The 14,951-nt window shown below is 41.1% G+C and overlaps 1 protein-coding gene across 2 annotated transcripts in view; it reads left to right on the plus strand.

Annotated features, from left to right (window-relative positions):
• large2 (LARGE xylosyl- and glucuronyltransferase 2) overlaps window positions 1–14,951 on the plus strand; it is a 106,680-nt gene that overhangs the window by 69,429 nt on the left and 22,300 nt on the right. For both annotated transcript variants that reach the window (XM_037540203.1, XM_017708026.2), the window contains 2 exons: window positions 6,052–6,253; window positions 12,695–12,984. In XM_037540203.1, coding sequence (XP_037396100.1) covers window positions 6,154–6,253; window positions 12,695–12,984 — 390 coding nt within the window. In that variant the 5' untranslated portion in view covers window positions 6,052–6,153. The remainder of the gene's footprint in view (window positions 1–6,051; window positions 6,254–12,694; window positions 12,985–14,951) is intronic.

Consider the following 14,951-nt stretch of genomic DNA (forward strand, 5'->3'; position numbering starts at 1 on the left):
TTTGTCAAGATTTTTTAAAAACGCGAGTGAAACTTCCTCTTTATCTTCCTTCACATTGGCCTTCATGCTCACTTCATCAACATTCTCACTCTGTTGAGCTGAAATAAAAGAGGAGCACACGTGTGATGAAATCAGCCATTCTCTTTGTTTCCTGGCCGTTCCCCACTCGACCCCGTGATCGGCCCCCACTGCGCCGCTCCTCGTTATGTCCACCTCGTTAGGGGACAGGAGAGGCAGGCTGGGGGTAATTAGCTGTAGGGGAGTTTGGACGAGGCGGACGGCTGGCAGGAGTTGAAAGATGCCCCCCTGGCTGTAAAGGGCCACATTGCAGCTACCTGACTGTGTGGCATCATGACTGTTGACCTTTTGTACTGGACAGCAGCCACAGGGGGGTGGGGGGGGCTTGGGGTTGTGGAAGGTCTTAGAGGGGAAGAGAGAGAGAGAGAGAGAGAGAGAGAGAATGAGAAAAAGCAAAGGGGAACAAGAACAAGAGATTTTTATCATCTTTACTGCACTAATGTGGTCAAACTAATAGACCACCAGTCGACACACATTCAACACCACAGAATACAAAATGAGCTACATGTAAATACATTCTTACTGTACTTTCTTTGTTAAATTAAACATTATGAATCAAAACAGGAAACGTCCTCCACTCCCTGCAAATCAGTAAACACTTTACATCGTCAACCAGTTTGTAATAGGCATGTTTATGCTCAGAGACAGAGAGGTGATGGGGGCTCTGGTTTGCAAGTAAAATGTTCTCGCAGTACAGAAGCATTGAAGTAATTTGATCATTTGGTCCTAGAATGTGACATTAATATGCCTCATGCCTTCTTGTAAAGGAACAAAAGGTGAAAATCAACTTTGCACAGCTTCACCTTTACCCCAGCTACATGCGTGTACAGGTGCATGGGATGCAATTGCATGACTATGTGAGTTTAAGCTGTAAGTCAGGCTTTAGGTTCTTTCTCTCTGCTCGAGGTCACTGGAGTCGTGCTCTGTACCTGAACTCTTTGTGTTCTTGTGAAGTTTCCTTCTCTTACTTTTGCTGTTTTTTTTTCTTCGCTCCTTCGTGCATGTGTCCCTGAAGTTTCAGAGAGTGGGTGTGATGCCAATTCTGAGTGTAAACAGGCAACTGTGTGTGTGTGTGTGTGTGTGTGTGTGTGTGTGTGGGTGGAAGTGTGAGGTCTGGAGAACAGCCTTGAGTGTAACACCATGTGAAAGTAGCAAACAACCAGACATAAAGGCAGCAAAACAAAGGCAGAAGCAACAAAGTAAGGTGCTGAAAAGCAGAGGTCAGATTATTAATGGGGAATTCCACTGTTTTTTCAAAATTTATGCAGAATTAAATTGTTGAGACATAAAGTCATTCAGAGTGCTTTGTTGTGAAACTGAAACAAAGTCTGAAAGCACGCTCGCAGAAAGTTACTACATGAAATGATTACAAAGATGGCTTTTGGCCTAAAATGTGAGTGGTGTACTCCGCTGCCGTTTTATTGTCCCCTAGTGAAACATTTGCATGAATTGGTCAGTTTTATGTAAATTATATGCAAATGAGGTGCTGGTAGGCTGGTACTTGATTTCACACAATTGGTTCACCAATTGCACTCAAATCTTTGTTTTCATGATGCATGAAATGTTCATGAATCAGACGTAGTTTGTACGCATTACTGGTGTTAATGTTGACAGACAAGTGTGCACCAGCCTCAGGATTCACTTCACTACTTTTTGTCTGAAGCACAACGATGCCTAAACAGCACTGTGGGATATCAGAATAAAGACGCTGGTTAAAAAACCAAAGTCACATCATCCTGCCCAAAGATGTCACATTTCATCATGACCACCAGTGAAAACCCTCAGCGACTGGTCATTCTTAATGTTTCAGTGTAGGTCTGCTCAGCCCATGCCAAAGCATCTTATATTAGCACTGATGACGTACAGCTGAAACGTCTGCTCTGTTTATGTCTGGCTTTTTGTAGTGTGCAAACAAAGCCTTCTTTAGCAGAATGTGAGAAACACTTGAATTCACATTAAGTATTTAAGGTAGAAATATGGATGATAACCTTAGATCTTGTAATGATAACTGCTAAAGAAGAAAGGCATCCAGCCTGAAACTGGCATTTAATGTGTTGTTTGGTATGTTGTGTTATATTCTGTAGTACAGCATTGCATCTCTTAGCCTTATCAGTCTGACAGCATCCACGATTTTGTGTTCTTTTCTGCATTTACATCTATCACCTTTCACTACAACACCCAGCATGCACTGCACAAATACTCTGTATAACTACTGGGAATGCCTTGATGTGATCTGTCACGCTTCCCGGCTCTCGCAAACTCTGAGGCTACGTTCACATTACAAGACAAAACAGCCCACCCTCATCTGCAAGATACATCATCAAAAGGGGGGTTGTGGCACACAGGAAGCGAGTAGGTATGCTTATAACCAATGTAAGCTTCTTATGAAATCATGAGCTGAATGAGAAAATTTCTGATAACTGAAAAGACACTTAGTGGACCATGAGCTTTTCTCATAGATCCTCAGAAAATAGGTAAAAGGAAGTCAAGTGATGCCATCAGTGTGACTTTTATTTCAAAATATACAGTAACACCAGTGATGAGACTCCTGGGGACCACAACTTTTATTTGTTTTCTTTATGTAATTTAATTTATTTATTTCGTAGTCATGTATAGATTATTGTAGTTAAAATTGCAGATAAATGAGTTTTGTTTTTTTACCTCAAAATATGGCCTCACCCTTCACATATGACTGTGAGGACAAGCACTTCCGTGATGCTTGGAATTTTAGGTAATTGATTTAAAAAACAAATATTGCTGAATTGAGGCTCAATAAGGTATAATAATAATTTTATTTTAAAATATAAATACATTGTACACCTAACATGTTTTTCAAGTTTAATATATCTCTAAACGCTAGGGACACAAAAATGGACCTGTCATGATGGGCCCCTCCCAGTCCTCCATATGCTTTTGTTTTGTTTCTTCCTGGTCCTGCCCCCTTGTTTCTAAACTCCACCCTTGATCATTTTCCTCTGTGTCTTGTAAACCCTCTTGTTTACCACCTGTGTCTTGTTAACCAGTCTCTATATTCAAGCCCTGTGTTTTTCCCGAGTTGTTTTGCTGGTCTTTATTTGGTCTTTGCATGATATTGTTTAGGTTTTGTTCTTCTTTTCTCTGTTATATTTCATAGTCTCTGATATTGTGTTTAGTCTGTGTTTCTTTTGGTTATATCTATCCCTCATTCTATCACTGTTGGCTCTCTGACCCTGGACTGTCTTGACCCTGATTATGAATTTGCCCTTAATAAATCTTGCTTCTCTTGGCATGTGCGTCCGCCTCATCATCACTCCCCAACGTTACAGGATCTTTCTGTAGAATGACTCAGTTTAAACCCAATACTTTCTTTAAAAGAGTCTCCTCAGGCACCGTTCACTCCTCGGTTGACATTGCCATTTTCTCGAATCCTCGCCTACATGCTATGAACCTCAGGATATGTTGGCTGGCAAAGGGTCGACCAATTGGATCCTTCGTTGCCATGGAAAAGAAGGACACTGCATATGAAGGAGCCTTCGAAATGGGACAGCCTAGTCGCACGGCTGTGACACATTTGGCCCTCAAATACAACCTCTGAAGGATGCAGCCCTTGAATTGGGACTCAGCTATACTTTTAGTTGAAGTCACTGGTGTGACCTACTTTATTCTTAGGTAATTGTGAAAATATAGAAGACAAATGGATTAAAGTACATATTTTAGTGGATATTCCATGACTGACAACATGTAGTTTGATGATCTGTGGCAGCCGTTTTGTAAAACGCATTTTTCATTTAAAATGTCTCCGGTGCTACCTTTCTTATGACAACACCAGTGACACCCATGGATAGAAAAGTGGACATTTCTGTAGAATGTTTTGTTTTGTTTTGTTTTAGGGAGCAAAAAGCAGAGAGAAGCATCTCCAGCTATAAAAAATGAAAAAATAAACAACTATAATCAAAGTTTCTGGCTTCATCTTTAAAAGAGCTTTAAAAGAGCTTGACAGGTGTGTAAGGGTGCAGGAAGGGTGGGAACAGTGGTGCTGTGAAGCAAACAGGAAGTCCACCATAGAGCAGACCACCTCATTTCAGTTCAGGCTTTGCGGATCAAAGGATGCAGCCCCTGGATTGGGACACAGCTAATGTTTAGTTTTCATTTAGGCCAAAATGTCCCTTTAACGTCTGTTAAAAGCTTTAAAACATTCTATCCATTCACCAATGTAAAGCTGACATTGTCAAAAGGAGTAAAAGCATAAAAGGAAATAAAATAGCCAAGTTTTCATGGCAGTGAGGATTTAGAGATTTGATTACATTGATTCAGTGCTAAGCATCTATGCTAGCTGCAGGCTGTAAACCACATGTACCAAAAGGTCCTCGGAGGATTCAGCAGCTTTTAAAATCAGAGCAGTGCAGCACATTCAGCTGTGATCAATACTCAGTGAAGGAGTTTGTTTTTGTATGAAACGACAGCAAAGCACACAGCGTGTCCCAGCTAACAGCGTTACAGTCGCTTACAGGCCTCGGCGCACAGGCTCGATTGTTTATTAATGAACATAAAACTCGGCGCACAGTCAGCACCTCAAACAGCACCCCTCAGATCCCCCTGGACAAAAACTTAATAATCTCAGATACTCTCTCTCTCTCTCTCTCTCTCTCTCTCTCTCTCTCTCTCTCTCTCTCTCTCTCTCTCTCTCTCTCTCTCTCTCTCTCTCTCTCTTCCTCTCAGTGGTGTCTCTCTTTTAATAAACGTGATGTTTTCTGTTATTGGCAGCATCCAATCTTGTTGCCTGCAGGCGAGTGTCTAATTAAAGTGAAGCATGATTAATTAAGCTCATAACAGAAGAAAAAGACAGAGTGCATTCTATCTCTCCCTCTCTCTCTTTCTCTCTCCCTCCATCTCTCTCTTTCTCTCTCCCTCCATCTCTCTCTTTCTCTCTCTCTCTTTTTCTTTGTGTCTCCTCTTTCTTACTTACTCTCTCATCACTCTCTCTTTCTCTCTCTCTTTCTTTCTTTCTTTCTTTTTCTGTCTCTTTCTCTATCTTTCTCTTTCTTACTTTCTGTCTCTCTCTCTCCATCTCTTACTCATTCTCTCTCTCTTTCTTTCTCTCTCTTTCTCTATCTCTCCCTCTCTCTCTTTCTCTCTCCCTCCATCTCTCCGCCTCTCTCTCTCTCTCTTTCTTACTTTCTCTCTTTCTCTCTATTTCTTTCTTTCTTTCTCTCTCTATCTCTATCTCTTTCTTACTTTCTCTTACTTTCTCTCCCTCTATCTCTTACTCTCTCTCTCCTCTCTTTCTTACTTACTCTTTCTTTGTCCCTCTCTATCTAATACTCACTCTCTCCTCTTTCTTACTTACTCTCTCCATCTCTCTCTTTCTTATTTACGGTCTTTCTCTCTCTCTGTTTTTCTCTTCTCCTCTCTCTCTCTCTCGCTCCCTCTGTCTCTCACTCCCTCTGTCTCTCTTTACTCTCTCTCTCTTTCTCGCTCTCTCTCTTTGTTCTCTCTCTCCCTCTGTGTGTGTTAATCTGCTAGAGTGATGGAGGGTCTCCTGCCGTGTGCTCTTTAATTAAGAGACATGTAAACAGTGTTGGTGGGGTATGTGGCTCTGTGGTCAGATGCGTGTGCCGTAAAGTCTGTAGTGCAGAGGGAACAGCACGAGTGCACAGCTTGGGCTGAAACTTGGAGGCAGTTTGGCAAGAAAAACCTCATTTACATAGCCCCCCTTCCCCACTCGTCCCACCGCAAATGTAGTCGACCAACCAAGACTTGTTTTCTGTCTGGAGTTTCTTCTGTACTGTAGTTCTGGATGTTGGCCTGTAGGTTTTAACCCAGGCTGCTTTTTTAATGTGGTGTGTCTCATTTCACTGTGCCAGCCAATCAGAACTAAGCTCATTTACAGTTGATCAGTCCTAAATGCAGAGTAACCAATACAATAATAATGATAATGCAATTTTGAACATTTCATTAACAGTCATGAATTCTTGCTTTGTGTCCTGTGTTTAGGTAAGAGGATGCTGCAGGGAGTCAGAGTGAGGCTGATCCCCACCTGAAGCCCCTCCCCCCTTCCCCACCACTGCCTGGCCCTCTGCCCCCCACCGCCCCAGGATGCACTGCCCGTGCCGAGGGAAGCTGAAGCTGCTGCTGGCATCTCTGAGCTTCATTGTTCTGCTCACCTGGCTCTACCTGCTTGCGGGCAACCTGGAGAGTAAGTGCAGCCTCAGGGCCACAAGGTCCCCCAACAGTCTCAGTAGAGCGGCTTTAGCAGGACGGTTTGACTCTCAAGGCAGGTTTGAGAGGTGATGCTGTTTTGTTCAGGACTGCTGTTTTCTTCACTGAATTGGAGGAACAGTTTGCTGAAAAATCAGATTCACGCAGTTTCCCATTCAGCCCAAATGCAGCTGATCAACAACATGTGCTTGAAGTTTGTTTCTTTAGTTTTGCAGTGGAGCTACTTGGCTAATGTAGCTGACAAGTAATGGGAACGTAAACTCCAGTCTGGTTTAAAAATCTCAACTAGACTTGATTATTTGGTTTCTGACACCATATGACACACTTTAAACTTTGAACATGGAGAATAGATGAGAGAATGTCATATATTGTCAGAAATATGTGAAATTAAAAACATAAAATGATACATTTTTAGTAAAATGATATTTTTGGCTGCTATATGCTGATATTTTCATTATATTTTATACCTTACCATGTATCACTATTAAGCATTTACAAAACACAAGTTAAAAGGGCAACAGGGACCTCACATTCTTTTATATTATCAAATTTCAGATTCTTCACCAGGTAGCATTAAATCTGTCAACACGTATTCATAGTCACCAGATATAACAGCTCATTTGTGCGCTTTTTATTAATGTGTTGTAACTGCTTATTAATGATTAATGAAGTGTTTATGACCTAATAACCTTTTAATAAACTATTTTAAACTATTCATAAATATTTTATAAAGATAGTCTTATTTTAAAGTAATACCCACTAAAGTATCTTGGGTGAAACTTTGATGCAACTTAATTGCTTGAAACCTACATGAAATAAATTGCACTTGAGTTGCATGATATAAAGCATCCTGTAAGTCATTTGAAACTCAACTGTATCTGAGGTGAAACATTCTCACAAAATACCTCAGGTGAAGTGTTCATGCAACTTTAATTGCTTGAAAGCTACATGAAATAAATTCCACTTGAGTTGCATGATGTAAAGTGCAACTGTTGCAAGTGTCTCAATTTCATATGAAACAGCCAATCAATGCGCCAGTAATGCATCATGTGATTATGCTGCCTGGCACTGATGGGAAAATAAAATAGAGGATGTTTATTGGGTGGTTAAAAAGCAGACTCACACCTCTGACTGAGAGAACACTCCTAAAAACAATGGTTCTTCAAGGGTTCTTTGATAAAGAAAATGGTTTATAGAGAACCATGACACCTTAAGGAACCCTTGGCATGATTAAAGGGTTCTTAGCATCGTGAAAGGGTTCTTTGGATCGATGGAGAACGTGCTGTAGATGGTTCTATATAGAGCCTTTTTGGTGCTGCATAGAAGCCTTTTTGAAAAGGTTCTATGTAGAACCATCTATATCTACATCTACATCACATTCTCTATCAGTCTGAAGAACCATTTGACAATACAAAGAACACTTTAATCGTGCAAAGTGCATTCTGTTGAGTGTTTATGGTTGTATATAGAAACATTTTCTTTATATAGGACCCTTTGAAGAACCATCATTTTTAACTGTGTAGTTTTTCCTGAGCCACAACAACAAACATGAGTTTTCAGTGACTCCCTGCATTAACTGGCTCACTGTTTCACTGTTTACTGTTAACCTGTCAGCCTGCTGTTATTGTGATCTACACTATATTGCCATATTGCTATATCTGCCTTCACACGCATATGAACTTGAGTGACATCCCATTCTTAATCCATACGGTTTAATATGATGTCGGCCCACCCTTTGCAGCTATAACAGCTTCAACTCTTCTGGGAAGGCTTTCCACAAGGGTTAGGAGTGTGTGTATGGGAATTTTTGACCGTTCTTTTAGAAGCGCATTTGTGAGGTCAGACACTGATGTGCAGTCATGAATGGGCCATCCCCAAACTGTTCCCACTAAGTTGGGAGTGTAGTTAGGAAGTAAAAATACAAAAGTCTGCCCATGTTTCTGCACCATTGCTGTTTATTTGCTGAAGTTAACATCATATGTGACATAAAATGTAACCAATGCAAAAGTTATGGCATATTTTTTTCAGTATGTTAAATTCATTATAACTGGACTTTCTTTACTCAAATTAACAAAAAAAGTCATTTTTTGTGTGTTGTCTTTAGAGCATGCGTTTCTTTTTATAATTTTCACTCAGAAAATCAACAACACACAAAATTTGATTAGGGGTGCGTCTTGGGGACAACAATTGAGCTCTACAAAACAAACAAATGCACAAATAAACAGGGAATAAATAAATAAATAAATGAATAAATAAAAAGCACCATAAGGAAACAGAAGAGGATGATGTTGTTGTTTACACCTGAGTGATGGAGGGAGAGAGAGCGAGCGAGTGGCTGGTGTTTAGGAAGGAAAATAGATGGAGTGCTCTTTTAGAGTGCTACTGTTAATCTGAAAATAAGTGCTAAATTCATTAGAGTCATTTGCATAAGGTGCAGTTTGGCTTTGCGTGGTTAATGGGCCAGCCATGCAGATGAAACCGCGCCGCCGTGGCGTTACACGCCTGATGAGAACAGCACGGCTTGTTTGTGTAATTTCTCATTAGAACCCAAAACGGAGATGAATATTCGGCTCTGAACCTCAGGCTCTCTCTGCTCCCTCGGTGAGTGCGCGTCTTATGTTACTTGGTCTCCTGGAGCAGAGCGTGATGCCTCCTGAGTTTCTCACTTTCTCTCCGGGTAATAAATGGAATGATGCCTTGTGGCAGGTGGGTGAGCGCACACAGCTAAATACTCTAAAGAGAAAGAAAGTGGGACTACAGTCTGGGGAACTGTGCCAATGTAGCAGAACAAAATGTTAGAACGTAAGAAGTGCGGTGGGAAAAAGCCTTTAAAGCAGCAGCTGATCAAATTGTAAAGTGCCTTAAGAGACACAAAAGTAATCAGATTAAATATCAGAGACCTTTAGACCATCAATAATCCTGTCACTGCACTGTGTTCGGTTAGCACAGCTTTCAATAAGGCATGACTATGAGGTGCGATACCCAGGAAAGGTCCCGCTTTTTCAATAGAACAGGCAGGCTGTTCCTTGGTCTATCTAAGATTAACCCCTTAAATGGCCAGGGCCCACCAGCTGGCCCAACGTTTTATTGCACACTTCTATAAATTAAGAATAGCACAGCCAGTTTGCATGAAGTCCCTGTAGTTACTCATTAATAAGCCTGTGATTTTAAGGGGCTAAAGGCAACCATGCCATTGCAGTGCCATAGTACTTCCTACAGTGAAAATGTAAATTTAATAAATTGCTTTTGAAGGTGTAAGGAACTTTTGAAAAGATGTAAATGGCTTTGGATTGAATTTGGGCTATCTTTAAATGTCTGTTAGCTGGTAAATGCAGAAGAAAGACAGACCACTAATCCCAGTTAGCATAACCTGTTTGGCCTACTTATGTGTCACATCCTTGGTTTTGTTCTGGCCCAGTTTGTGGCCGGGTCCTGACTCATGAACTGTAAAATGGGTAGAACTTATGGATGTGGCTCAAATTTGGCCCAACTACATTGCTGGCCCGCAACATTCACACCAGCCCACAAATACAGACACAAGGCTGTCTCTGGCCCTTTTCTGGCCCATATGCTTAACATCTGCCTGGTTTTCAGCTAACACTCACACAGGAAAGCCAGATGCAGCCCAGAACTGTCTGCTGTCTGGGATTTTACTGCAAAGAAGCCAGATATCTTTCTGATTTTCTAAATAGAAATTCCTAGTTTCTTTGTGTAGGATAGGGTTATGTTATATCAGGAGCATTTTCTTTCAAACATCTTTGAAATTTGTTCTTCATAAAGATCAGTTTTATTTAAAAAACCCTGTATGTCTGGGTGAACTGCAGTGTGGAAATCAGTTTCCTCCGACAGAGAATATGTGCCAATATTTGTGCATATTTCAACTGACAGGCTGAAAGCAGGTGTTCATTTTTTCCCAAATATGAGATTTTGCAAACTGCATCTATACAGACTTACTGGGGCATTTAACAGAAGTCACACTGTTCCAGAAATCTTGCCAAAAAAAAAACTGTACTATAGTTTTTCTTCGTGCAAAGTTCAGCTTAAACATTTAAGGTCAAAGTCCTTTGTCATATCCATTGTGTTCATGTGTAAAATAGAAATGCAGTTTTTCAAAGTTAAGATAAAAGACACATTATACACTAACACACAACACAGAGAGTGAGAAGCATTAGATAGATGATCCTGAGGTTAATACTGCGGCAAACACTGCACAGTGTAAACAGCGGAGGATCTTTTCTTCACCCTCCTGTAGCAAATATGCCTTTTCTTAAGTTTTGTTTAATTATTTCTCATTGAAACAAGCAGTGAAAGTCAATCAATCACATATCTGTGTTTGTAAGTAGAAAAGGAGGTGTCATGATTTGAATTTGAGAATTTAATACTGTGCATACAGTCTAGTTTTGCATGAAAGTAAAACATCCTTTTGTCATTAATTTTGTCATGTTTGTGGAATAAATAGAAAAGACTCAAATCTGTTGATATGGAGTGTAAATCTAGTTATAGACCTAGCTGTGCAATTAATTATGTAAATGCTTTTCAGATAACCATGTAGTGCAAATTGAATGTGCAGTAAAAACAGCAAAGTTCTAGTTCTGAAATCTGATTGGTTGAGCCATTTTTAAAGCCATTGTAAAATATTTTATATAGCTGCTGTGGGAACACAACCTTGTATCTCCATTTTTGTCAGTTTGTTATATATTTTGAAAATCCCTGTTGTCCATTATATTGTGCATAAATTTCATGATGAATGGACCAAAAAAAATAGCCCAAAATTACTTAGACAAAATTCTGGTTTCATTGACCTACATTAAAAGTAAAGTATGTTTTTTGCTTCTCTTGTAAAGTTACCTGTAACGTGGGGGAGCGATGATGAGATGGACGCATATGTTGAGAGAAGTGAAATTTATTAGGGGCGAATCCATACTCAGGGTCTAAACAGTCCAGGGTCAAAGTGTCAAAGAGAGAACAATCAAGGGCAGGGTCTGGAAACAAGGGGGCAGGACAGGGAAGAATCAAAACAAGGAAGCACATAGACAGGACCAAAGGAAAACAAAAGCACATGGAGGACTGGCAGGCGCCAATCGTGACATTACCATTTTGGAGATACAGGGTTTTGTTCCGACAGCAGGAAAAAAGCACATTCTCTACAGACAACACACGTAAATACAGCATTTCTGCTCAATTTCAGTCTATTTACATTTTAATGCACAATTTCTATGTATTTGCTGAGTTTAACATGTTGGGAAAAATGTAAATAAACAAACAAACATGCACTACAACTTTTGCACAGGCAATGTTTTATATTTTCCATAAGCATGTTAAATTCAGCAAATAAGAAGTAACTGTGCATTAAAACAGAAATGTGTTCTCTGTAGAGGATGTGTTCACTGATTTTCACCTAGAAAATGAATAAATCATGTCATTTGGCCAGGGGTGCCCAAACCTTTGCATATGACTGTATCTATGACATCATGTGAATGTGTATAAAGTAATTTTGGTGCTATTTGGTAGCTGTAGCCTATTGTTAACAAACTACGCTGCCTGACAGAAGAGCTGTTTATAGTAGTTAATACTGATGAATGAAATGATCTGTCCTGTTATCTCCAGCAGCAACAAGTGACAGAATGCCCTCAAACATTTCAGCACTCGTTCACACGTTAATGATGACTTACATGAGCAACAAGTCTTGTTGTCTCATCTCACTGTCAGCAGCTTTGTTGTCACTTTTCAGCCACTGACGGATAAATTCAGCTTCGGTGCCGTCCCGTCACATCAGCCACAGCTTCTACGTCTGTATGGATGGCAGATAAATAACAGCTCATCACTGTATAGTAGCTCATTCCTGTTACATGTTCCCAGATGTCAACATCACAAACTGTTAAGGCCTGGTACCCTGCACTCTTTAGCTATGTGCAGTAGGCTTGTCTAATAAGCAACTGATGTTATATGGTGGTGGTGTGTTAGTGTGCGCTGTGCTGGTATGAGTGGATCAGACACAGCAGTGCTGCTGGAGATTTCAAATACCTCAGTGCTACTGCTCATAAATATTTATAAGGCAGCTGTTTCAACTGTTTATACTGACTAGTTTCTTGGTTTAAAAACAGCATCAGCTCTTTCTAATTTTAATCAACATTCCTGGCTGTGTCTTAGGGATACTGACAGCATTTTGGATGACATCTGTTGTGATTGGTTATATATAAATGAAGTACAGCAGTACAAAGGTTTCTCTTGTACTTTCCAGTTGGTACAGACGTGATGTAGTTTAGAGAGGAACTTAGACGTACAGTAATTACTTTTTATTAGTAATTACCCCAACACTGTGGTGACAACTGGCCGCCCCGGCTTATTGCTTTATAATTCCAGACTGCTGAAGGTTAATTGTCCCTCTCTGAAGTCTTACTCTGCATCTTTGTTTCAGACGGGCGCTCCCTACTCCTCTCGCCTTGCGTGGTGGAGTCCACTGAGGCTCGTCTGTTGGAACGGGACGTCCTGGAGTCGCGGGTCCGAGAGGTGGAGGAGGAGAACCGGCAGATCCGCCTTCAACTCAGCCAATCACAGAGCCTGGCGGCTCAGCCTGCCGAGGGTAACTATGGCAACCAGCAGTGGGTGGCGTCAGCAGACACGGGTCCAGAGGATGTGGAGAATACTGCAGAGGAGCGAGCCAATCACAGCGAGTGTGCACGGTCACCCACCGCAGAGAAGTGTGAGGTACGATGATCAGCTCTATGGGTGAAGCCCAAACCTAGATGTAGGCCTAATTAATAACATAGAGAGGCATAAAGAGAGATACTTAAGATCAATGGAGCGCTGAGGCATCGTGGGAGAGGTAGGCTTCAGAGAAAGAGAGGGGCATAAAGGAAAAGGTAGGCCTTCTCAATGAGGTGGAGAGGCCAGAGAATGTGTAGTGAGAAGAACTGGACCTCAGTAATGTCTTCTTGGTTTTTCAGACACTAGAGGGAGCTCCTGAGAGAGTCTAAAATGAATGGGTTCCTATGGAGCAGAAATTTATGGTGTACATGCTTGATCTTTTATATAGAAAAAAAACACTACTTTACTGAACACAGGGCAACATAAAATAGTTCAACACTGCTGTTATATTTTGAGTTATAGGATTTTCTAACAGCGCCTCATGAGCAGCTTCACTCATTCAATGAGTTGCATAGCTCGCCCACCAATCAGCACTCAGTCGCAGTAATGCTAACCACCAGCAATCAGTAGCAGTAATGCTAACCAGTCAGCACTCAGTAGCAGTAACGCTAACCAGTCAGTAGCAGTAATGCTAACCAGTCAGCACTCAGTAGCAGTAATGCTAACCAGTCAGTAGCAGTAATGCTAACCAGTCAGTAGCAGTAATGCTAACCAGTCAGTAGCAGTAATGCTAACCAGTCAGCACTCAGTAGCAGTAATGCTAGCATCCTGCTGCCTAAAGCCACTTTTCTGTTAGAAAACTAATATACTGATAACTTTTCTAAGATTTTTAAAATAGAATACATCCTTCTAATTTACAGAATTAAAAGTTAGTCATGAACAAACGTTTAGAAACATAATTTTCAGCTATTTAGCTCCATTCAGCAACATTCATTGGGGACTTGCTTAAATATGAAGTATGACTTAAAAATATTTAATCATGGAAGACTTTAGGTGCACTTTAAAATGTTGAGAAAGCTGTGAATGCAAGTGGTAAACCTGGGCAGGTTCCACGTTTCCTGAGTTGAGACGTATCGCTAGCCAGTAAATTCTCTGATGTCGCATGAACACAGTTGCCCAAACTGGCATTGCTCTGGGGGCAGTCGTGGGCTGGAGGCTGTTGGGAAATCAGCCTTGTGACCGGAACGTCACCGGCGCAATCCCCTGAGCCAACAGTACGTGACAGAAGTGCTTTGGGCAAGGCACCTAAAGCCCAACTGCTCCCCGGGCACCATAGATAGGGCTGCCCACTGCTCTGGGCAAGTGTGCTCACTGCCCCTAGTGTGTGCATTCACTACACTGTGTATACAAAAGGTACAAACAAGTGAATGTTCCCTCAAAGGAACAACAGTGGTTTTAAGGTCTGATTGTGAAAATAAGTTTTTCCTATTTAATGTTTACCAAATGGTTTAAGCACAACAGTAAAAGCCTGGAGGCGAGACGGGGTGTGTAGAGTCAGTACAGTTTAGAAAATATAATTTCAGTGGATTACTGGTCAGTTATGCTCCCTGAATAAAGGTACTGAGAGGAACCCTTGAGGGAACCACCCCAGTCACAAGAGGGGGACTGCCCCAGAGACAGTTTAGTACCTTTATTTCTGAGAGTGTAGTATGTGGGTGTTTCACTGCACAGAGGGGCTAATATGTGGAGGTGAAATGTCCCTGTTGCGGGACAAATAAGGGAACTTCACCCTGTTAACTTCTTTTCCAGTGTTTGTAGGTAATGTTGATGTGATATTTGGCAGTTAGATTTCTCAGCATCACAATTTGATTTCATGAGTTTGCAAAAATTCATCATGAAGCCTAAAGCAGTGGGAGAGGTACTGTATCATGGAAGATGTAGGCTTCAACAGTTAAGTAGCATGGCATAATAGGCCATTACCTATGGAACGCTGAGGCATCTTGGGAGATGTAGGACATAGAGAGATAAAAAAATGCAGTTAGCCATTACCAGTGGAATGCTTAGGCATCATGGAAGACATGGTGCCC

This window comes from Pygocentrus nattereri, chromosome 7, assembly GCF_015220715.1.
Source record: "Pygocentrus nattereri isolate fPygNat1 chromosome 7, fPygNat1.pri, whole genome shotgun sequence".
Lineage (NCBI taxonomy): Eukaryota > Metazoa > Chordata > Actinopteri > Characiformes > Serrasalmidae > Pygocentrus > Pygocentrus nattereri.